At 43.2% G+C, this 24296-nt stretch overlaps 1 protein-coding gene across 10 annotated transcripts in view; it reads left to right on the forward strand.

Moving 5' to 3' along the window:
* Positions 1-24296, forward strand: part of SV2B (synaptic vesicle glycoprotein 2B) — a 194199-nt gene that overhangs the window by 126552 nt on the left and 43351 nt on the right. For all 10 annotated transcript variants that reach the window (XM_044761749.2, XM_070495824.1, XM_070495825.1 and 7 more), the window contains 2 exons: positions 19592-19772; positions 20107-20258. In XM_044761749.2, coding sequence (XP_044617684.1) covers positions 19592-19772; positions 20107-20258 — 333 coding nt within the window. The remainder of the gene's footprint in view (positions 1-19591; positions 19773-20106; positions 20259-24296) is intronic.

Below are 24296 nucleotides of genomic sequence, written 5' to 3' on the forward strand. Positions count from 1 at the left end.
TAACTAGCCTCAAATCCTAGCAAGCCCGTAAGGTGAGGTATGAAATATGACCCATGAGGAGGTGTGCTATATTGCAAAAGAATGACTCGATTTTTCTAATTTTACACAGACAGAAATCCAATATGGATGAGAATGGATATTAAGGGTGTGGGGTATTTGTAGAAGGAACATAAAGTTGGATCAGGCTGCATTTATTGATATGGACGTACTAAGCAGAGATTCTCCATTTAATGTTGCAGCTTGGGGAGTTAGAAAGGGGTCTAATTGTTTGGTTTGTTGGCTGACACATGGAACAAAAGGTGGCCCACAGCGAATGACCTTGAAATGCCAGACCTGCCTTGACTTACTGCAGAGGAAGAGATTCTAAGGTTTAAGGAGATTGGAATGCTGGAGTGGATTTGTCATTTAAGACCTGCTCACCCACACTGGGAGCCTTCCAGAAGACACTCCTTTCACTATGACTATGAGAAATAAATTTGTGATAGAAGCCCCAGCATCCTTGAAGAACACTGTGATGGCTCTTCTATGTAAGCCAGACCTCACAGTGGGGACTTCAGTCACTGAATTGAGAAACCTAAATGCAATGGGAGTAATTGGATCCTGAGATGGCAGAGGCCAAGGGGCGGCACTCAGCCACCAAAGGGAAACTGGGCGTGATTACTCTAATGGGCGACAGAATCACAGCAGCGATGAGAATAGCCTGGCTTTTGGAGACCGTGGTGAAACAGATAGGATGCCTACTAAATTCTTGCTTGATCTGTATGAGCAGAAAAATTCTAGTGAACAAAAAGTCTAACATGTATCATAAAAACAGAGTCAGAGCCCTTCAATCCATTCCTGGGCTTGAGCCAATTTATAGACCCAGAACCCTTGAATGAAGGAGAGGCTGGGGTCCCCTGGAGGAAGGACTGCAGTACACTGCCAAAAATTTATACTGTTAATCCTTCTCCCAGTCCTTCCCAAGGCAGCTATGGCTTTTTACCAGGGTGACTGTGCACTGGGGAAAATGAAATGATCGACCTTTGAGGATTATTGGCCACTGGATCTGAACTGACACCAATTCCAGGAGACCCAAAGCATCATGGTAGTCTACCAGTCAGAGTAGAGGCTGATGGAGGTCAGGTGATCAATGGAGTTTTGGCTCAGACCCATCTCTCAGTCGGTCCAGTGGGTTCCTAAATCCATCCTGTAGTTACTTCCCCAGTTCTGGAGTGCATAATTGCAGTAGACATACTCAGCAACTGGAACAATCCCCACATTGATGAAGAATGGATTATCAGAGAGAGGAACTAGAGGTGGGAGTCTGACAGAAGATTATTGGAGTAGTCCAGGGAAAAAATGTGCAATTCTTGGACTAGTAAGTAGAGACAGTAGTAGAAACCACTTGAGTTTTTTGAAAAATTGAGATTTTTAGATGGAGTTTAAAAATATTTCTGGTATAAGCACTATTTTTTTCTTGTTTAATTTATGCAGAGAAGAAAACAGATGACATGCAAAGAAAACACCTCTTAACTTCAAGAGATTTACAGTTTTACACAGCTGGTTGTGTTTATTATAGTAAGATCAGTGAATTCATAGTCAGAGGGTTGACTATTACAAAGTCGATGAGTAAATTCAATTTTCTGTGAAAAACGTACAATGAATAAAAAACCAATTTTCTATACAACCCACCAGCCAACCAAGCAACTAGGAAACCAGCATCACAGTCTTAAGTTTGAGTTATTTCACAATTAACTATTGGTGTTCAAAAAAATCTTTCAGGGAGACCTTCTTGCCCACAAAACCCTTACTTTTCTGATGTAGGATATAGGTTAAATATGGATTTAGCTTTGAGTGAGGCACTTTCCCACTTGTCTACAGCTATTTTGTTTTTTGTGCCTTTCAACTTACACCTACATCAAAGGGTGGAGCCTACCTCAGTCTCAAAGCACTGTGTCAACAACTTCAAATGACTAATTGCTCATTCAAACTTACAGCTCCTGGGTTTTTACTCAAGATCGAATCAAAGATATTTAGAGCTTGTGTATGTGTGTAGTTCTTAGTTTTACTTGGAGTAAATGGCATTGTCTGCAGAGAGAGTGAGAAGGAGAGAGAGAGAGAGAGGGAGAAAGGGGAGGGCAGCAGAGGATGGTACTTAGCTCTCAGGGTTGTTGGGAGAATTAAATGAGATTGCCGAGTCTACCTGTCCAGCTCAGAGTCTGCACACAGTATGTGCTAAGTTAATACTCATCCTGCTCTTTGGGTCCAACTGCAAGACCTGATGTTTTAGCTTCTAACTTGTTCTAACTTTGGTTAGGGTGAGGAAGTCTCAGTACATTCTGTCTATTCTGCTTGCAGAACATCTCCTTTGGCAATGAGACCTTCAAAAACTTGAAGGGTTTTTTTTTTCTCCTTGGTTGTATGCACAGTCCTTGAGAACTTGTAAGTAAAAGATGTTTGGTAATTATTAATTTGCTAATTATAAGAGTAAAAATGTGCTAGCTATTTATTTATATTGATCTCCTTGTATTTATATTTGCCCCCTCCATAGAAAACATCAGCAAATAAAACAAGCTCATAAGACTCTTAATCCACATATTTGAAAATACCATCCTAAGACCGTGGAAAATACAACAGGAATGAATGGGAGGAATTCTTAAGTAAACTGGTACATTTACTAGGAATGAAGGGGAAGTTGCAGGGTTGGGCATGGGCTGGATAAATATGAGCAGCTCATTCCCTGTACAAGTATATGCAGGCCTTTGATGTCAGTGGCCCACACAAGGGTGTTCAGACGTGGATCTTTCATAGAATCATAAGGGACTTTGTTCTAGCTATCTGTTGCCACATAGCAAATAAACAAACATATATTCTCTGTGGAATCAAAACCTTCACACCATTTTCTTTGCTCATGAACCTTCAGTCTGGGTGGACACCTGGCCTCTGCTCCACTTGGCAGTACCTGAGGCAGCTGCAGGGTGGGGCTAGAATCATCTGAAAGCTCATTCACACACACGTCTGGTGCCCAGGCTGGGAAGACACTAACAGCTGGGGGCTGTTTATATGCTATATGGTTTCTCCTTATGATCTTTCCAACATGGCAGCTTCAAGGCAGCTGGATTTTGTAGCTGTTGGCTCAGGGAGCCCAAGGTGCATATCCTGAGAGAGAAAGATGAGCAGAAGCCATGTTGCCTTTTGTGGTGCAGCCTAAGAAGTCAAGCAGTGTTATTTTCTTAGCATTCTATTTGTTGAAGCTGTCATACAGACCTTTTCAATTTTAGGCAGAGGGGAAATAGTCTCCATCTCCTGATGGAGGAGTAGCAAGCTTCTGGAGAGCAGATGGGACCAGAAATATTGCTGAGCCATTTTATACCCTATAATCAGCTACTGACTTTCTTTTGACCCAGTCCTCTGCGTGACTTCTCTCAACAGCACACGTTATTGATATATTGGGCTGGGTAATTCCTTGTTCTGGGGGCTGTCCGGTGCATTCTAGGATATTTAGCAGCATCCCTGGCCTCTACTCAGATGCCCATAGTCCCCAGCTCCCAGTTATGACAACCCGAACTGTCTCCAGGTATTGCCAAATGTCCCCTGGTGGGAGGGATCACCTGCAGTTGAGAACCACTGCTCGAGATGAAGGTTCTTAACCCTGGCTGTCCATTAGAATCACCTGAGGAGCCCTTAAAACCCGACAACAATCAGTTCCTGCTGGAGAATAATTAAGTCAGGCTCTCTAGGGGTGAGGTGGTGTGGGCATAGGCATTTTTTTAACAGCTCCCTGGTGACTCTATTGTGCAGCCAGGGTAGACAACTAGATAGTTTACACAGAGACTCAGTGTCAGTAGGAGCTGCTGAGATGTCAGGGTTGTTGCTTATTGTGCTACATGAGAACTACCCCCCACAGGCCTCCTTCCTGTGCTTATGATGGTGGTTGGGATATTTGTACACACCTTGACTGGCATGAAAAAATGGGGTTGCATTCCAAAATCATGTTTCCTTTTGCACAGTGCTTTACAGATGTTCAATGGTTTTCACCGATAGTCCCATTAGATCTTTCAATGACCCTGTGAGATGGTCAGAGTGATCATCTCTGGTTTACATGAGGAGGGAAGGGCTGCTTGGGGACCTTAAGTAATGCCTTCTGGGCTGCAGTTCCTAATGAAGTTTCCTTGTCCTGTGTTGTCACTTATTGCCCTTTGTGTTCACCCTGGGTTACTTTATAGTAATGAGGCTGGAAGGTTTATGTTCTCTTGTACAGATTGCTTCATAGAAAGCAAAAGGGGCTGATGCTAATGAGTAGTTATTTCCCAGGGCCTGGTACAACCTCTGTTACTTTTCTTCTAATTTAAAAGCAAATTATAATAATTATACTACCGCCATCACCAAGAGTTATAATTCGATAAGCTCTTACCTTGCGTCTATTTTGTGCTAGGCATTTTATATATGACAGTTCTAATCCTTATAACAATCTGCAAGGGAAGCATTATTTTCACCGTTTTACAGATGGGAAAACATAGGTTCTGAGAGGTGAAAGTACCTTGTCAAAACTGGTTAATGACGGATCTAGGATTTGAAACCAGTTATGTCTGACTTCAGAGTCTACTCCTCCTCTTTTACCTTGCTGTCCTGTCCATGGAAGATGTTTCCAGGTGCCCATTATACATATAAGCTTAAGCAACCTTTTATGCAAAATGCATCACTCAATAAGATGCAATTACAAAGTAGCTGTGGCCTCCATCAGAGTGCTGGAGTCAGTTACAGCCCATCTCTGTAGACAAGAGCGTGACATAGTTCATATCCCAACCAGCTGGAGCAGAAAAGTCAGGTGCCAGTTTTACTATAGGGATCTGCAGCAATCCCTGAGGCATAGACTATCAGCCCAGAATAGACTGTCTAAAGAGCTGAAGAGCAACGCTGCCATCCTCCCATGTCAGGCCGTGAAAAGGGTCCCAAGGAATGACCCATCACCCAGAGCAGCAGAGGCACAAAGGACTCCCCTACATCCCCTCCACCAGGAACCATATCAGTCAGAGGACACTTAGGTCCAACATGGAGTTCGTGAGCGCACAGCTAAAATGGCCCTTTGTAGGCCAGTGGGTGTAAAATCCCTCTTTATTTATAACTTTTACGCAGCACAAACTCAGATGAGCTAGTTTTTACTTTGCAAGGGACTGATTTAGTTTCCAGAGAAGGAAGCTTGAAAGTGTTGGAAGCAGGGCAGGGAGGAGGGAAGGGAGAGTGAAATAGATGGTCCCGGGAATGTAATAACCTTTGACGTGCCCCATGGGGTCCACTGAACAGACTGAATGTGGACACTCCTCTCCATGGGGCTGACCTGGGCTGCTCAGATGTGCAGAGTGAGCGTTTTCTGTTTATCTGCTGGAGATTTTGCTGACTCAGAGGCATAGATCAATCTCTGCTGGGATGTACAGGAAACAGCCCAAAGAAGTCTCATTCTTTCCTTGGCCTCTCTGCCTCCCCTGCTCTTGAGTCCTAGAAAGGAAAATCTTATCCTTGAAAGGAGACGTGATAATAGATTATAAAACATAAGCAGTTAATTACATTATAGAATCATCTAATATTAGTGATGAAAGGAATAAAGGAGACTCCTAGCATGCCCTTCACTTCCATCTTGAGGGACTGAGCCCCAAGGAGGAAGCGAGTTGGTCAAGGTCATGTGCTCTAGGACCAGGATCTGGGCCCCCTGGCTACTGCTCAGAGTTCCTTCTTCTACACCAAGTTGTCTTGCCTTTTGCTCTTAACGAATAACTATGTAAGTAATCAGATGATCTTCTATCTGTATATTTTATTTTTTAGGAGGCAATGTGTGTTTAGGATGCATTCAGCAGCTGGTAACAATGCCTTTGAATTATAAAGATGTCTATTGTTTACTTATCAAGAATTCCCAATGTAGATAGTTTCAGGGTTGGGCCGATGGCTTACTGATGTTAGAGCATGCGGTCTGGCATCTCTGTAATTCTTCTTGCCTTTCCATCATGGTCCTAAGATGACTACCATGGCTCTATGCTCTACATCCTCCCATAATGACTTTCCAAGCAGGAAGTAAGAGAGATGGTGGCAAGATTCTCCCTCTTTTATTATGCACAAAAATATTGCCCAGAAGTCTCTGACAGACATCCCCCTACGTCTTATTGCTCTCCCTGAATTAAGAATTAGATTAAGATGACTGTTTTAAATTAACTGTGGTTCACCCTTTAGGCTTGGATGTGTGTGTGTGTGGCAATTTCTCTGAGCACATTTTAATACCTAAACAAAAACCAAGCTTCCCTTAACAAGGAAGAAGAGGGAAATAGCTTTGCTGGGAATATGACCAACAGAGTCTACCATATGTATAAGTGCTTTAAAGGTGGACTCTCTGATGTTACATATTGTTTCTACCACCTTTGGCAAGTCACTTACCCTTCCTGAACCTTGATTTCTTTATCTGTAATATTAAGATATTATTAGTACCTACAGAACCATTGTAAGGATTAAATAAGGTAATGCTCATGGAAGGCTTATCACAGTGCCCAATAAGGACCCAATAAATACGAGCTTGCTTTGCATATTCTTTCTTTATTTTATTGAATAACTCTTTAAGGAATCAGTTATTTATTGACTGACTCATTGATAAATGACACCCAAGTCCCTCCTTCATGGAGTTAACATTTTAGGGGGAAGTAGACAATAAACAAGATGGTTTTCTCTCCCACAACCTCCACTCCTTCATTGGCAGGAGTGAAGGGGGCTCTGGAACTTGGTGTGCTCCTGGTAGGCCCTCCAATACTTCTTTTCCCCCGACACTACCATCCTCCTTAAAACATCCCATATTTGAATCTCTTGTGGTCAGAGTGTGTCACCTACCATGCATCCCTGTTGCAGTTATCTACTGATTTTTGGGTCATGGCCCCTCATTCCTTGAGGATTTTAGTTCCAGGTTTATTGTCACACTCCAACACTGTTTATGTTATCATTTCAATGATAAATTTTGAGTTCAAGAAGTGCTTTCCCATATCCTAGTTTCTCAGTTCCTTAAGATCCTCTCCAGTGATATCCCCCATCCCACTCACTCTTCTCGTCTCACCCCAGGTCTTACCATTACCAGTAACTCCAACCCCTCCACAATCCCAATGTGAAGCACCCCTTCTGTCTTTCTAGCTCGCTCTCTCTAGTCTTCCAGCTCATAATTCTCCAACCTCATAGATATGTATATGATCATCATAACCATTCCCTGCATACACCATCAACTTCCTTGTGCCTCTTATTTTGTTGTGTTCTCCAACTCTGTTTACGTCTAACTCTTCATCAGTCTGTCCCTGTACCCCGTAGCTGCACGTGGCTGGTGAGACACGTACAATGTTGTCCTCTGGCATCACTTTAAATTCATGATCAAGACCCTCAAGGTGACCCATGGTGATGCCAGCCTTCATCCTTCATTCCCTAGTCCATTCACTTTCCCGGTCTCCTTGATGATTCTCTCATGCCTTATCTGCTGTTCTCAGTTCCCAGCATCTCCTCCCCATCTTCACCCTCAGTGTAATGAACTCGCTTCACTGAGGAAACAGAAGCAACCAGAAAAGAACTCCCACAGCTCCTACCACCATTATCTACCAACCTAATTGCCCCTCTACTTCCACCTTATTCCTGTTGCCGTGGAGGAGCTGTCAGGCTCACCTGTCCACTCTCACACTAGACTCCCATCCCCTCTCACCTCCCTAGCACACCACTTTCATAATTCTCACCTTCCTCCTCCTCAGCTGTTCTTTTATCTATATGGAATGATCTCCATCAACACACAAACATGATACAGTTTCTCCATTCTTGACCCAACACATGTCTTTTCTATTTCCTTTTCAGTAAAGTTCATTGAGTCAATTTCCTCACTTCCCATTCTCACTTGCACCCACTTTGAGCAGGATTCAGTCCTCACCACTTCAGAAAACTGTTCTTGTCTAGATCACTAGTGACCCCTACTTGGTCAATCCAATGATCCAATCTCAGTTCTCAGTTTTCTTACGCTGTCATCAGCAACTGTAAGAGCTGATCACTCCCTCCTCCTTGCTACTCTTTCTTTTTTGGACTTCTAGGCTATCACTATCTCCTAGTTTTCTTGTTCCTCTACTGGTGGCTCTTTCTCATTCTCCATTGCTGGTTTCTCTTCATTTTCCTGATCCTTAAATATTAAAACATTTTAGTACTCAGTCCTCAAATCTCCTCTCTATTGCCACTCACTCCTTTGGGGATCTTATCCAGTCTATGCTTTAAACACCATCCATCCTCTTGACTCTGCCTTTAAAATACATCCAGAATCCAGCCACTTCTTACCACTTCCACTGCTACCTACCACCCCTCCCCAAGCTGTCAACGTCACTCACTTGGAATTAAGTAATGACTTCTAACTGGCCTTTAGCCTTTTGGAGTGAGAGGCCACTGTGGATGGATGGTCAAGGAAAGCCTCTCGCAGCTTAGGCCTAGAGTATGACAGGGAGCCAGTCATGCAAAGATCTAACAAAGAACGTGCTAAGTGGAGCAAAGAGCACTGTGAAGACTCCGAGGTGGGAAAGAGCTTAGAACATCACTATCCAGGGGGTAATAAATACCCGATAAAAAGGTAAATAGGAAATTAAGAGTAATTGTCATGGTAATAGAAAAGTAAGAGCTCTGACTCATTAGATACATTTTATTTCCATAAAAATGTGAACACTCACTTCCCTAACATATTATTATAACTCTATGTCACATAGGGTTCTCAAACAGTGCATGAAAATAATTGCTTGGCTACTAGAGTGTTTTAAAAAGCAAAGAATTTTATTTAAAAATCCATATTTCTGGCTTTTTTGGAAACTCTGGAAATAGGGTCTATGTTCTATAACACAGCAATTGGCTGAAATTAGGTGTGGCTGGTCCCTTGGATGGGCATGTATTCCCCGGTCTTTCCTATTCCCTGTTAAGTATACCTGGTCAGCTTCACTTATTTGCATTCCCTGCCTGGCCCCTGTAGGCATCTGATTTTGCAACCCTTGGGCCAGGAGGTGAAAAGATTTCATCAGTTTGGATATTTGAAGGGATGCGCAAGACTCCACTGAGTATAGTCACACAAGACTTTCATCTAAAGGCAAATGACACAGTGGAACAGAGAAAGAGAATATAGGCGAGCCCTGGGGATTCAAGAGACATCCAGGCACAGTCCCGAGGGTCCTTCTTTTTCTCACATGGACCTGTCTCCAGGTGGAACCGCCAAGATCTGTGCAAGAAATCTTCACTTTGGGAGAGCTCAAGGCAGAAGCACCCAGAGGGGTTTTCATGTTGCTCTGTTTGTGTGGTCGAGTTGGTTGACTAACCTGTTATACCATTGAAAACCAGTAAACACGCAGGCCCTAGGGTCGCCAGGGGAGATTCAGACTTTAAACAGCACATCACAAAGGCCATTGTCCTTATCATGGCTGTGAGTCAGAGCCAGATCTCCAGGTGTCCCAGAGATAAGATAGATCTTTTCCAGTCCATCTGTAAATCAACTCTATCCTAACTAGAATATAATGGCCTTTGAAGACGAGGCAGCCTGTTCAGAGTCATTGTACTGAAAAGCATCTAAGTTCTGGAAGGCTGTGAGTTTGAGTTCTGCCAATAATCAGCCTCATCACCTTCTGATCCCTTTATGTGAAGCTTAATCCTGCTACCCCTACCCAACCATCCCCCAACACCCCAACTGTCTGCTTATTCTAAGACAGCCAAGCTCAGCTCCCACCCTTTTTCTACTCGCTAGCTTGCTAGAGTTCTTCTGTGGGCCTTCGCTGGCCCCTGCCCTGCTCCACCACTTTGCTTGTTTCCCTCTCTTTATTTCTGCTAGATTGTGAGTGTCTTTGAAAGCGGAGGACTGGGACTTATTTAATCTCTATGCCCCTTTTCCATAGTCACTGATGTGTAGAGAATAGAGCTAAGCAAATTTCCTTGTAAAGATTTTGGTTTCCTCTCTTGATTTTTTATCAAATGCTCTGCCTCAGCGTCTAGCTTTCAGCCATACTTTACAGTTAATTAGCCCCATCGTGATTCCGCTGTTCTGGTCCTAGATCTCATCGGACACATGGTTCCACGCTCTAGAAGTGACCACAATGGCAGCCACAATTTGGTCTTTAGTGGAACGCTTGAGGGATCACTGAGTCTCATTGGGGAATGATCATATCCAGGATGCCCACAGGGCCCAGGAGACCTGTCAGAGATGTCGTACCTCTGTTGGCTTTGGCCCAGGTGACACCTCTTCTCAGCTGCTGTGGGAGATACCAAAGGGAAACTTTGCTTTTCTAAGACATCTCTAGAGTGGTAATATGTAAACAAGGTAATTTCAATGATCTCACAGCATCATCAAGAAATATTTCTTAATGCCTCTTGTTTTTAGCCTGAGAGAAGATTAAGGAAAATGCCAGTTACCCCTTCACCCCAGGCTAGTGTAAGCCTTGGTCAGAAACCTCACTAGTGTCCTGAATCCTTTCTGTTACAGTTGCTGCCACCATGGCTGTGGCCCTGTCTTCTACTCACCAAAGACGTAGACGGGGATCTGGGATCTGGTCTCCTCACAGGCTCCCCTCTTGGTCCAGAATATTGCCTCATGGTTTGAGCTTGGTTATGCGTTGCCTGGGATGGTGAAGTCTCTACGCTGCCTTGCCGGGTCTTCAGTTTCCCATAAGTACGGTTGGAGAAAGAGTCCCTTTCTGATTTAAGGTGCTACCCTTACACTATCTTACTGAAGCAAGGGGCTTCTGTCCCTCAGACTTCCCAGTCTGTCTGCAGACTCCCGCCTCTGGACCTGTTTTGGCCATACACAGAACCCAGAACTTCCAGGATGGGTGGTTCTGCTCTTCCGTAGGGTGGTGGCTTCTCCTGAGCTGAAGGGCTAGGCATGAATGAGTGTGTTACATCCTCAGACAGAGTGACAAATGCCTCATCCAGCCCTAGTGTCCTTGAACAGTGTTGGTGCATTTTTTCTTGTACGCCACTCCATATTTTGAGGTATTGATAAATCACCCAACTGTAAACCTAGATTTCTTCCATCAGATTTGGAAAACTTGATTTAGCTACTTCAATAATTGCGGTCAAAGAGGAAAACTGAACTTCAGTTTCCTCATCTGTTAAATGAAAATATTAATACTTCCCTCACACAGTTGGAATGACAAATTGAAATTATTGTATGTGTTACCTAGCATAGCACCTAGTGCATGGTAGGGCTTAACAGATGCCAGTCTCTTTGTTCCTTCCTTTCTCCTCTCCACCATTGTTTCTGAATATCTTATGTGACATTTAGGAAAGAGTTCTAACTTTCAGTAGATTCATAAGTTAACCCACTTCCAAAGATTCACTTGCTTGAGTTTACGGGACACATGAAGAACTAGAAAAGTCCTACATGGTGATTGCCAGATTCGTTTCCACTAGACAAATTGTTAAAGCTAAACTTTTTCTGTGCTTAGTACCTAGACCCAAAAGAAAGTGTTTACTCATCCCAGAAGCTTCCAAACATCCAGATGTCATATAAACAAAGTGCTTAGCTGACCTGCCCAAGGCGTCTGATCTCATAGGGGTGTGCAGATGGATACCCTGATGTTCTTCCATGATTTAATACTAAAGCGAGTCTTCTCTAGGGGGTTCCCATATATGTTCAACCTTTATCACATTTACTTATAGATCTATGAATCCCAGACCCGAGTCCAAGAGAATATTACCCTTCAAGAAGGTATATTTGGTTGAATAATAAAGAAATGGAATGAAAATCGTTCAGTTGGGAGATGCTGATTTTTATCCCTGCAAAGCATAGGCATACAGTCAGATAAATATTTGAGTGGTTGCGGGAAAAGGGAGTTCAGAATCCCCCCAGGATAATTAGTGCATTTAATTTCTATGTATTCAAGCGAAGGAAAAAAAGTTAGAAATGGCTTCTTTGTTCTTGGTTAATTGCTAAATAAAAAAGATTGCCAGGCAGGGACCTCTTCTTTCACATCTCCGTAAAAGCCAGGGCACTCTCATTGTGTATCTCCTCAGCCTGCTGCCTCTGGTGCTGAGGGGGTATATTCTGTCTGTGTGAAAAGCGTCTCTAGAGATGGCGAGAGGTTTGTGATACGTACCAGGTCTCTGGAAGGAAATTTGGCGTTGTGTCTTAGGAACCCGTTGTGTCTCATCGAGCCCCTTGGACCTCATGATTCCATTTCTTGGACTCAATTCCCAGCAAATAACCAGCAACACAGACAAGGACATATGCACAAAGATGTTCTTTGCTGAGTTATCTATCAAGTGGAGAAAGTAGGTTATGAAACTTCCCATACAGGATGGTCTCAACCATGTAGCTGTATGTGTACAAGGACAAAGAATAAAATATGCTAACAATAGCTATTTTTGAGTGGTAGTGTGATGGATAGTTTTTGCTTTGCTTTTGATAATTTTTTGGATTTTCCTACAGTGAATATGGATTATTTTAATATTATTTATTTCTTGAACAAATATTAATGGAGTACTTACTATGTGCCAGTCTGTGCACTAGGTGCTAGAGACACACTGGGGTCTCCATGCCAATGGACCTGACGCGGTCCCTTCCTCCAGGAGTTTATATCAAAGGAGTTTGACAAACGTTGAACCAAGAAATATATAATAGCAAATAGATATATGTGGTATGAAGGAAGGAATACCATGTTGCAGAAAGACTAGTGGGGACCAGAATTTTGTTTGGAATAGAGGTCAGCAAACCATGGCCCGTGGCCTGTTTTTATTTTTACATTTTTAAAGGATTGTAAAGAAAAAAAGGAAAAAGAAGATGTCATAGAGACCATAGGACATCTACAAAGTCAATTATTTACAGCTGAAACATATCAGGTGTACATCATTATATTTATTCTGTGGCCCTTTACAGAAAAAGTTTGTTGAGTGCTATTTTGGGACAATGTCTCTCTAAGGAGATGACATTTAATCTAGGAATTTAAGAAATGTAAGTGTTAGCAAAAAAAGTGTTTTTTCCCTCCGAAGTCTTGTTAGAGGAAACTTGAAAAATTTTTTAGTCAAAAAAAGCTTTTTATTGACATCTGGCTGCTTCTCCAGGTAGGAGAGAAGGAGGTACATTTAAAGGGCATACTACTATAAATAAGTTTATTCTGCTAGTCTCCATCCTCTTTCTTCAAATTCTTTTATTATACAGTTGGTTTGATTTTAAAATACCACCAACTTATTTTCATTTTTCTAATCCTGTGGCTTTCTCAGGTCACAGCCAATTCTAAGCTGTGCTGCTTATAACAATAGCGACTTTTATTAATTGTGCATTTACCTTTGTTCCTGGCGTCCTGCTAGATACTTTGAACCCTCTGTCCTATATAATCCTAACAACTCTGCAAGATGAGTGCTATCATCTGAATTTTACAAAGAAGGAGCAATGATCAGAGAAGCTGCATGGGTTGCCTGTGGTCATGCTGCTGGTCATCCGTGGAGCCAGAACTACCACCCGGATGTCTCACCCTCCACTGGGCTTTCCCTTGTATGGCACCTATCAGTGCAGGCTCTTCCGTCTTCTGAGGAGGGGTATTCCATGTCCTTTGTGGGGTCATCACCCATTAAATGTCCTTCTCACCCCACCACATCCACTTCCCTTCACCCCCATTTCCCTTACTCTGCAAGTAGCAATCATGGTTTTTCATCTCTCTCAACAGCTCAGTATATTAGGGGGGCATTTCCTTAATATGCCGCTGAGCTTGTAGAGTGGGATTGAAGGATAATAGGCTTTCTGGCCTTCTAACTAGTCCCTTATCTGCTTCATGCTAAAGTAATTTTTGATAACTCCATTGCATTCTAATTTTCCAAATTTATTGTCTTAATTTCTTCTGCTAAAGACAGATTTTAAATGAGTTTAATAGCACAGCCATTTCAGAAGCGTCGTTAATTTCATATTTCTCTTCTCTATCCATAGGCTCATCTTTTCTCCATTCTTCCTTTTCAGAGCCTCCCCAAACAGTGGACAGGAGGAAAGGCTTCTTCCCTCTACTCTCCTAGGTTCAGTGGCTGGGACTCCTGTGAATTAAATGGACAAAAATCAGATTAACAGAGAAAAGAAGAGTTTATTAACATGTGCAGTGCACATACATATGAGTAACTCAAAGAGGTGGTTAGAACTCAGGCTAGATAGCGTCTTCACAAAGAACGATAAATGTGTAGACAAGTGACAAGACTAAGGAAAAGGGTTTTAGTCTTCCCAGGGTGGCAAACTGTGGGGAGGTGAATATATGGGGCCAAGTGTTTGAAGTTAGCATGGCTTTAGTAAGGTCTCTTATGTAGATTCCTCCTGGTGCTATGTCTGGGCTGATAAGAGTCTCTGGTGATTGAATCTGAGCTTGCTTTTAGGCAAATGTAGGGGAGGGCCCAGAGCGTTTTTCTGGAGTCTGCTCTTTCTCAACTGTCTTCAGTTCAAAATAATCCTGCTACCAAAGTGGCATGTTTTGGGGGAGCATATTCTGAGCCCTTACAAGAGCATTTTGAGAAGCTCTTCTTGTTCTTTCTAGTTCCTTCTTTGCCTTGGACACTGATGTTTGGTAGCAAAAGCACCAGGCTCAGAGCCAGGCGACGAGAAGTGCAGCGCCAGCAGATCCTGGGCCAGCAGAGAGGTTCCTGGAGAGTCGCTGACCTTCTCTGGGGCTCAACCTCCTGGTCTAGTAAAGTGAAGTGGTTGGATTCAGGCTTTAAGCTCTAAGATTCATCAGTCTGCCTCTGTGTCTGGATTGGTCAGGGTGTAGTCAGGAGACAGAAATCATACCAGATATTGGAACAGAGAGAATTTAATATAGAAATTATTAACTGGGTGAGTGAAATGTTTTTAAAAAGCATACTGAGGTCACGAATGCAGGGAACAGCTGCCACGCCTAGGACTGGGGAATAAAGGGAAGAGATTGGAATTATTATAATTTAGGAGCTCAGAGAAGGGGCCCCATGGAGCTACAACTCAGATCTCTGGAGAGGGGGCCCTGGCTGGCTGGTGCTGGTGTGGGACAGGAGGGAGGGGCAGGATGTGGCTGGTTCTTCTGATTGGATCCAGCTGCTCTGTGGACAGGCACTGCTGCTACCAGGTGAGGAAGTATTGCTCGGGTAGACCTTACGGGAATAGAAAGCACGGGTCCTTTCTTCCTTCTCCAGCCTTTAAGTCTCGCTCTAGTGCCCTGTGTTGGCAGGGCCTGGCAGGGAGCCACCAGCAAAGCACACGTGTGGTTTGTGGACGAACTGAGGACTAGACGGGTGGCTTCAGAGCTGAGACACAATAGCTTAATAGCCTGCACCATGTTCATTGCTAAGATTGCAAACCGGTGGCCTAGAAGCCACTTATGGCCACATATGGTCCACAGACATGTCTTGTGTGGCTCTTGCAATAGTTTAATCAGAACTTTGTGTCTGGGCTTATTTTGTTAATCTGAATGTCTTCTTCTTGGGGAATCCACAGAACTTCATCTTTCATGATTTATATTTTTAAAAAGCAAATAAATGGGAAGGCAGCTTGGAGACTAGCCAGCACAGTAATCAGTTTACCAACATGGTGGTAAGGCCCTGGGAGGGGGAGAGGCTTTTCCTCCAAATCACCCAGCTGGTGAATGGGATCTTTGGGTTCCAAGGCCGGGAGTCTCGCCACTAGCCCTCACCATGTTTCCAGGCCGATGGGTGTGCTCCAGCCTCTCACTGCTCAAAGTGTGGTCTGTGGACCAGCAGCACCAGTCGTGTTAGAAATGCAGAATCTTAAGCCTTACTCCTGACCTACCGGATTGGAAAATCAGAATCTGATTTTAACAAGATAGCTTCATGATTTGTGTGTACAGTGAAATTTGAGAAGTGCTGAAGATGGCTTTATTGAAGTGAAAAAAAAATAAATGAACTTATCTGGTGCTAGTGTTTTCCTCTAGCGTGGGGCCAGGGTATAGGGTGTAAAATACTGGTTCCTGGTAAATCTCCTGACCATTCCTCTATTTCCCCTCTTCCCCTACTCCCAATTTATAGGGCCACACACATGCATGCAAATACCCCATCCCCGACACACATAACCACACGTGCATGTACTCATACATATGCATGCATACTCTCTCTCTCACGCACACGCACACACACCCTATGAGCCATTTCTGATCTGGCCTCTGTCCTGCCTTCCAGCCCGAATCCCTCACCAGGTTTCCCACCATGCTCTCCTCACACTGAACTACTTGCAGGTAGTTGCCCAAACACATCGGGCATCCTTTTTGGCTCCCTGTCTTTGCACATGCTGTCTGCCTCTGCCTGTGATACACTCCCCCCATCACAGAGATGGAGACCTGACTAACTTCTGTTTGTTCTTCAACAACAGCTCAATGCTTTTCTCTTGGAAGCCTTCCCACATGGAGGGAGGTGTGTCCAAGCTGCGTGCCTTCTCCGTGTTTCTGCAATACCTGTCATAGGCCTGTATTGGAGCTCTTTTTCTCACCGGGAGATAATCACAGACTTTATTGTTTATCTCCTTGAATGGAAGGAACCATGCTCCACTTGGCAAGCAGTCCTGGGGATGAGCAAATGATGAAAGAATGAACTAAGACAGAGCTAAGAAGTCTGAGCAATGGTCATCTATAAAGAGCAGTAAGTGTAGTTGTTAAAGCATCACCTCTGAAGTCAGAACTACTCACTCAAAGTCTTGGTACCTCCACTAGTTGTATGACCTTGGGGAGCTTCTTTACATCTCTGTGAATCAAGTTCCCTGTATAAAATAGGGATAATAATAGTATCTACTTCAATGGGCTGTTGCAAGCATTAAATGGGGTCAGCAATGCCTGTGAAATGCTTGACAAGGAGTCTGTCTAGTGGGTAAATGCTCACTCTATGTTTGCTATTTTACTGCTATCATGTGATATATTAGGCTCCTTAAGGTTGTTAGGCACTTACTGTGCAGTTATCTATTGCTGTATAACTCAGTGGCTTAAAGCAACCATAGCATTTACTTTGCTCATGGATCTACAGTTTGGGCAGGACTCTCTCCCTCTTTCCCTCTCTCCTTCTCTTCCTTCCTTTCAACGTCTGTTTCTTTATTCCAGATGTTTATTGACCAGGTGTCATGGGATATTGGAAATTCTTGGCAAATTCTTGGAAGCTGAGGCCAAGAACGGTTGAAAGCTGAACAGACCTAACTTGGAAAAAAATTCTCTTCCTGCTCTGGTCTAGAAGTTTAAATTACCAAGTACGAGGAATGATGTACTGTGAGTTGGGCTGGTGATGATATCCCAGGGGTCTATCTTGAGGTCAGAGAGGAAGAGCAGGTTATTTCAGATGTGGCTATCTCAGATATTGTCTAAATCAGAGGAAGCAGAGCCCAGTTCTTTCCTGGGGAGGACCTGGTTGGGCATGGGCAGAGGACTTTTCCAATTGGTTGGAGCATCAGATGATGGTAGGAAACTAGCATGGGGACCAGGATCTCAGGACAAAGCCAGTCAGGCAGCATAGTATCACCAGGTGAGAGTAGTGGGGAGGCTGCAGCCTGAGGCTCACTCAGATTTTCTTGGTGGAGATGGGTCATGGTTCATTTTTCGTGGAGCTGGATCATGGCGACAGAAGATGGTTTTAAGATACTCTCATCAGTGAGTAAGGTGGTCCTGCTAGACATAACACTCAATAGCTCAGACCTGGGAAAGACTAAGTCTGCAGGGAAGCAGATGTTGGAAATGCTTGGTTGATCAGGGCTGATTCAGGCAGATAAACTCATAGTCTAGTAGGGAACACTGACCCACACTTTATTACAATACAGTATGACGCATGCGTGAGTTGGATTTGCAAGTCTTGACTCATTTTCTCAAACACAAGTGTCAGTGACTTAAAATTGTGGGAAATTGATCACTACATTTTCTGAGCTGTGGGCTGGGAAACTGTTGAAATAGAATGGGAAGACCTCTCTCCATCACTTCTCTGGGCATCTTCCAATTTTTGGAGAAACCTCAGGTCCAGGAGCACGGGTTCAGCAATGTCCCCTAGAGAGCCCCATGTTTGGCTCCCTTTGAGTCTTTGTCCAAATTTCCCATCTTGGTGGGGGCTTCCTGAACCACCTTATTTAAAATTGCCATCTACCTTCCACCCTGGCTCTCGCTATTCCCCTCCTCTGCAGTGCTTTTCTCTATAACTCTTATCAGTAACCCAGGTACTATATGTTGTACTCACTTATTTGTTTATTATCTCTTTTCCCCATCTAACATGTAAGCTCCTCAAAGGCAGAGATTTTCATGTGTTTGTATCCTGCTGTGTCCCCAGTAATGAAAACACCGCTTACCTAATAACAGACATTTCGTAAATACTTGCAGACTCATAGGCTTGTTTCATGAAGTGACATCATATAGGGAAAAGAAAAGAGAAATAACATATTTCGTGACTGTGAGCTAAATAGAGATTAAAAGTTACAATGCAGGTGAGCGAGGAAAATCCTATTTAGTGAAAACCATTGATGATACCAAAGTTATTTCTTTTCAGAGGATAAAATAATAAAAGAAGGAAGTCTGTCACAGAAGAAGATAAAGCAGAGCGTAGTCAAATTTCTCTTTTTGGGAACCTACCTTCAGTTGGATCAACCAGCAAATTGAAGCTCTGCTTTAGGTCGAACCTTCTCAGCACATATCTGCATAAATAAAGCATCTGCAGGTCCAGGAGAAAGCTTCCTTTCTGTGAAAGAGGATTTGTGTTCATTGTTTGATTTACAGTCGAGGCTGGGCAAAAGGATACTTAGATATAATTTGTATTCAATATTTTCTCTGCATGAAAGACATTCTGAGAAATTTCCTTCATGGGTTTAGTAAAGATCTATTAAAATAATGTAGGTACTTAGCATGGTCATTGATAATGGGTAAGCACTCAATATTTAACAGGAAAGAATTATCCATATGCTTCTGGAGATTTGCCACCTCTGTGAGGATGCTGGTTTTCACTGGAACACCATAAACGTGTCTACAACAATGTATTTATATGATATCTCAAATTAACTAATTTTATCATAAGGCAAGCAGTAGTTACATGTGTTCAAGAAAGGGCAGCTCGTTGCTACTCTCTTCCACATTCCACTAAGAAACATGAACACTGGCTGTAGCTTGTAAAGGTCCTTCTTGGGTATTTTTTATAATAGCTGATCTTGATTGCAATCTTGTTGTTTTTCACTTGCACCATTTTCGTCCCTCCTAATGTTCCTCATACCTGCTTTGCTATGGTTTTCCCTGAAATTTTTCTCTTTGAACACAACCCTGCAGGTAAGGACACTTTTTTTTTTTTTGCTTAACAATAAAATGACAGCATTACCCTCCTCTGTGGATTCTGCATCTAAGAGGAGTCTTTAAGAAATGTACATCATCCCGCTCGTGGTTGATCTATTTCAGTACGTGTACATATGTGTAAACCTGGTGAGTCTATTTTTTTTGAATAGCATTTCTAAGATGTCACATTCGGATAGCACTTCTAATTTGCCACCGACATCTGTTACATTCCACCCTTTATGGCTGTGACACGGAATTTCCAGGATGCATAAAAATAGACGTTGAATTTTCTAAAACATCACATGGTCTCTAATGTCTGTCTACTCTCTCCTCCCTCTCCCCTTTCTCTCTTCTCTTCAAAGGGCTCATAGTCTACCTAGGAATGATGGCAGGGGCCTTTGTCCTGGGGGGCCTGGCCGATAAGCTGGGGAGGAAGAGAGTCCTCAGCATGTCGCTGGCTGTCAACGCCTCCTTCGCTTCCCTCTCCTCTTTCGTGCAAGGATATGGCGCCTTCCTCTTCTGCCGACTCATCTCAGGCATAGGGTAAGTAATTGCAGAGCCTCAGCTGGACCCTCCCAGACCAATGGTCCATTCGTTCTGGTACTCTTGCTCTGAGTGGTCCTCCAGAAAACCTTGGACTGGGTATTTTGTTTGACTTCCAAGATACTGTATTAAAGTTGAAGCTTAGAAAGGGGTTAGGTTGCAAAGTCAGTGTATATGGTCAAAATAACCCAACACTTTGTTGGCTGGTCTTTCAAATTCACTGAGTTGTTTTACCACAGAGCCTAAGACTGGGCTATAAGGCAACTTGGTTTCCGCTATGACCATTTTTAGTGTATGACTTGCTTTTTTTCTTTTTGGCATTTTCTCTCTGCAGTATTGGGGGTGCTCTGCCCATTGTGTTTACCTATTTTTCTGAATTCTTGTCTCGGGAGAAGAGAGGAGAGCACCTCAGTTGGTTGGGCATCTTCTGGATGACTGGGGGCATCTATGCGTCTGCCATGGCCTGGAGCATCATTCCACACTACGGTGAGTGCACTGGCTTAAAGAAGCCCAGCGGCCCGTCTCTATGGCACCTGCATCTGAACAACATTTCCTATCCACAGTCTCATTCCTCATACTCACACACATTTTCTGTGTATGATCCTGGTCTTTCTAAAGAACTTCCAACACTGGAGACACATTGCTGGTTTCGATACACATGTCTTTCTGGAAATAATACAGTCTGTCCTCTCTCTCTCCCTCTCTTCTTTTCTTTCTTCTTTCCTTCCTTTCATTTGAAAGCATTGCAACCTTCATCTCCTCCAGCCTTCCTCCCCTGGGTAAGTTAAGCTCTGGTACCCCAGTTTATAGTGGATGTAACAGAACCCAAGAGAAGTTGGTAACATGGCTAAGGTCATGCCCCTGGCGTGACCTTGAATCCTGGTGCCCAACCCCTACCCCTGTGTGGCAGTCCACTCTGGTGCCTGCCCTCACTCTCGTTTGGCTGCAGAAGGGAAACAGCCCTTACAAGGTCTTGGTTTCAGCCGGGGAAATTTTATTATCCTGGATAATTGCAAAAACTGGATTCTCTGGACAGAGATCTGGCAACATTAACTTTCACAATTGGTTTTGTCAAGAGTAAATTAGGGAGAAGGCAGCAGTCTTGAATTCGATTGTGCCTTTTGAGTGTCCTGGGCAATGCCATCTCCATCCTTCAAAACCATTTTCCATGAACCACCAGTTATGGGTGTAGGCTTTGCCTTCATTTAGAATTCTGCAGACAGATGGGAGGAGCAGACAACGGCCCCTGCAGCTAACCAACACTTCTCTACCCATTCACCTCCTTGGTGTCCTTGTTTTAAATCTGACCCTCTCTGTGTGTTCTGAGCTAATGGATGCTCCATATATATCTTTTTAAGAAGACGCTTGGGTGTAGACAATGTCTACTGTATTAGTTGAGAAGATGCTAGGTGCATTACCCTGATAACCTGGTAAACCCTGAAATCTCAATGGTTTGACACAGTAGAGGCACAGGAGTGCCTCCTGTAAAGTCTGGCTGATGTTTCTGATCTGCAGGGGGCTCTGCTGCGTCAGGAGTTTCGGGGGTCTCCCTTCCAGCATGTGATTCTGCCATCTTCAGCGTGTGGCTTGGAGGTCTCCGGGGTGGGGAAAGAGCGTGAGCAGTTGTGTGTAGGTGGTTTTGAAGGACAGGCTAGGAAGTGGAGCATATCCTCTCTGCTCACATCCCATTGGCCCCAAATCTGTAATATGATTACACCCTCCTGCAAAGGATGCTTGGAAACATAATCTAGTTATGTGCCCAGAAAGTAGAGGAAATGGCTTTGGGAACATCATGGAATCTTTGCCATATCTAGTATTTGAGAACCCACTGGATTTTGTAGCAGAAACAGAAGAAATCTGAACATGGATCATGAAATAAAGAGTTGAAGAGTTTTTTAGATAATTCTGTCACCAAAAGTGGCTCTCCATAATTTTAGATACAAAATTGTCTTACTCCTAGTTTCAGGCTCTGCCCTCTACCCTTCACCCAAACACACACTTTAATTATCCATATGCTATGCTGTTGATTATATGAGTCTGAGGAATTGCCTTTTTTTCCTCACAATACTTGCTATAGTATCATTTCCCCTGTTAACTGATCCAAATGGGTGAACACTAAGACATTATTTCCACATTTGAGTTAAGTGAGTAAAAAACCTTTTTGGGGAGGGGGACAAATAAAATCAGACTAAAAGCTGAGTCAGAATAGTGGTGCTGTGTGATCTAGGACAAGTCACTCCATTTTGTCCAGCCTTGGTTCCTTCACCTGTAAGATGGAGGGAAGAAGGGAGCAAAGAGAATGGACTGTAGAGATCTGTGCCAGCCTAACATTCAGCAGTTCTTGGGATGCCAAGAGGAATGACGAGAAAATTTTTGAGATGATTCTAGTACTCAGGCTAGCTTCCCTTCTGGCAGCATTATTAATTCTAGACCTTCTGTTTGTAGACTGCTTATTCCATGAGGGAAGCACACCTCACACCTGACCAATGAGCAAAGGTCTTTAGCTTCCCTCTGATTGGATCAGCTTAGGTCATGTGCCCACCTCAGCCAATCACTATACCCCAGAGGATCCAAAGCCCGAATGGTTTCGATGTACTTCCTTCTGCATCCCTGGTACCCAAACCACATGTCTGCAACACCGTGGAGAAGCAAGGATGGGAGGGATGTTGTGAGGGGAGCAACCCACAATAGTTGCTACAAACTGCATAATTTTTCACTTCACTTTACACACACAGACACACACCAACGTCTGGATGTCTGGTTTCCAAGAAAGGAACTAAAGAATTCAGGTTGGGAGCATGTTGACCAAGACCGAATGGGATGCCCGTGGCAGAGGCACCACATGGCTGCTGGCTGACCTCTGCTGGCTGACAGAAGGGCTTGTGGTTAAAAATTTTACCTCAAGTGGGCAGGCTTTCTTCGTATTTGTATGCCTGTATCAAATCTGTGACTTTTACATTCCATTTTAAAATACAGGCCTCTGGGAAGACTGGCCTTCATTGAAACAGTCATCAGCTTGGGGGAAACCCATCCTAGAAATATGGTAGACCAGCATCACAGTATAACAGGAGTGATTATTTATTTTAAGCCTTATTTTACCAGAATCAGATGTTTTGTCCACAGTGAACCAGACATTTGACAATATTTCTCAACGTGCCTAAGATGTTAATCCTCTAACACCCCCTCCGCCCCACAGAGACAAATGCAAGGGTAACTACAGAAAGGAGATGGATGTGATGGGAGGCTTGCGCAACCCATTTAATTGCTTTTGCAGGAATGAAGTGATGGGAGGTCTTGGCGCCAGGAATTTGGGAGACTGAGTCATTGAGAGAGAAAATTACAAAACTCAGAATGTTTTCCTGGGAATTCATGGGCACGGCCCAGAAAAAATGGATATATTATGGAAGATTAATTCCCATTGTAGTCAGCTCCGCCAGCTGTTTGTGAAATCCTCATGGAGAAAAGCAGGGCGAGCTAAAAGATCACTGAACAGAACAATCCCTGTCTCCAAATTAATAGTCACTCCATATATTTGGAAGCACTTCGCTGTTTAGTTTTATTTAATTTAAGGCCCCAAAGATGTGCCTAATGGATGTGATAAGCGCAGATTACTAAAATCACCATAAAAACCGTAGAGGCATGAGAGAAAATGGATTTTGGATAATTTATATGTATTATCATAAAGGCAAAAATCTTTCTGAGGCAGAATATATTATAAAAATACCTACTTCTGCCCCTTTTCCCTTGTGACCACAGGAGTTTGTTATGTAGCTGTGATCAACTTCACTTCTAATTACGCCACAATAGCTTTTGGATATGAGCTGAGAATGTGTAAATATTACTATACTTTTATCTTCCTCATTCTAGTGTCACTCCCAGGAGAAAGGAAAGGCTTTTTAGTTAAAATTAAATGAACAAACAGACCCCAGTGACATGGGAAGCAGGAGGCCCCATGCTGTGCAAAAAGAGATTTGAGTCTGATGGAGAACGTTGGGTGACATGTGGGTTGTGTCCTGTGGCCAATGTGTCAAAGCAACCACAGTCCCACATTTTTCCACCTGGGATTCCCTGTGGCTAGTCCTTCCATTGTGCAAATCGAGTAAGAAATAGCTGCAGAAAAAGCAGATATTGGTTAGGCCTTCACTGCACGTAGAATAAATTGAACCGCGATGGGGAGTAATGGAGAATTCAGGACATAAACTGCTCCCCTCCGGAGTTGGCCATATGGTATATTTTTAAGTAAATGGAATAGAGATTTTGCATCCAAATAATAACCACTGTCTGAACTTTAGAAAATCAATGTTTATTTATATGCTTTTGTCTTTTTAACAAACACTTTTGGAATTGTCTTCAGAGATGGAGCGGCATGAGAAGATCAGTCTCTTTATTTTATAACCTTGGCTTTTTTTTAAAAAACACAGACACAATTCTTTTGCTGACCTTTACTGATATTCATCTATTTTACTCAAAATCTCTGGCACTAAATGTCATGTAGCTTTTCTAAAAAAGTCAAATCTACCCTCA

This window comes from Equus asinus, chromosome 2, assembly GCF_041296235.1.
Source record: "Equus asinus isolate D_3611 breed Donkey chromosome 2, EquAss-T2T_v2, whole genome shotgun sequence".
NCBI classification, from domain to species: Eukaryota; Metazoa; Chordata; class Mammalia; order Perissodactyla; family Equidae; genus Equus; species Equus asinus.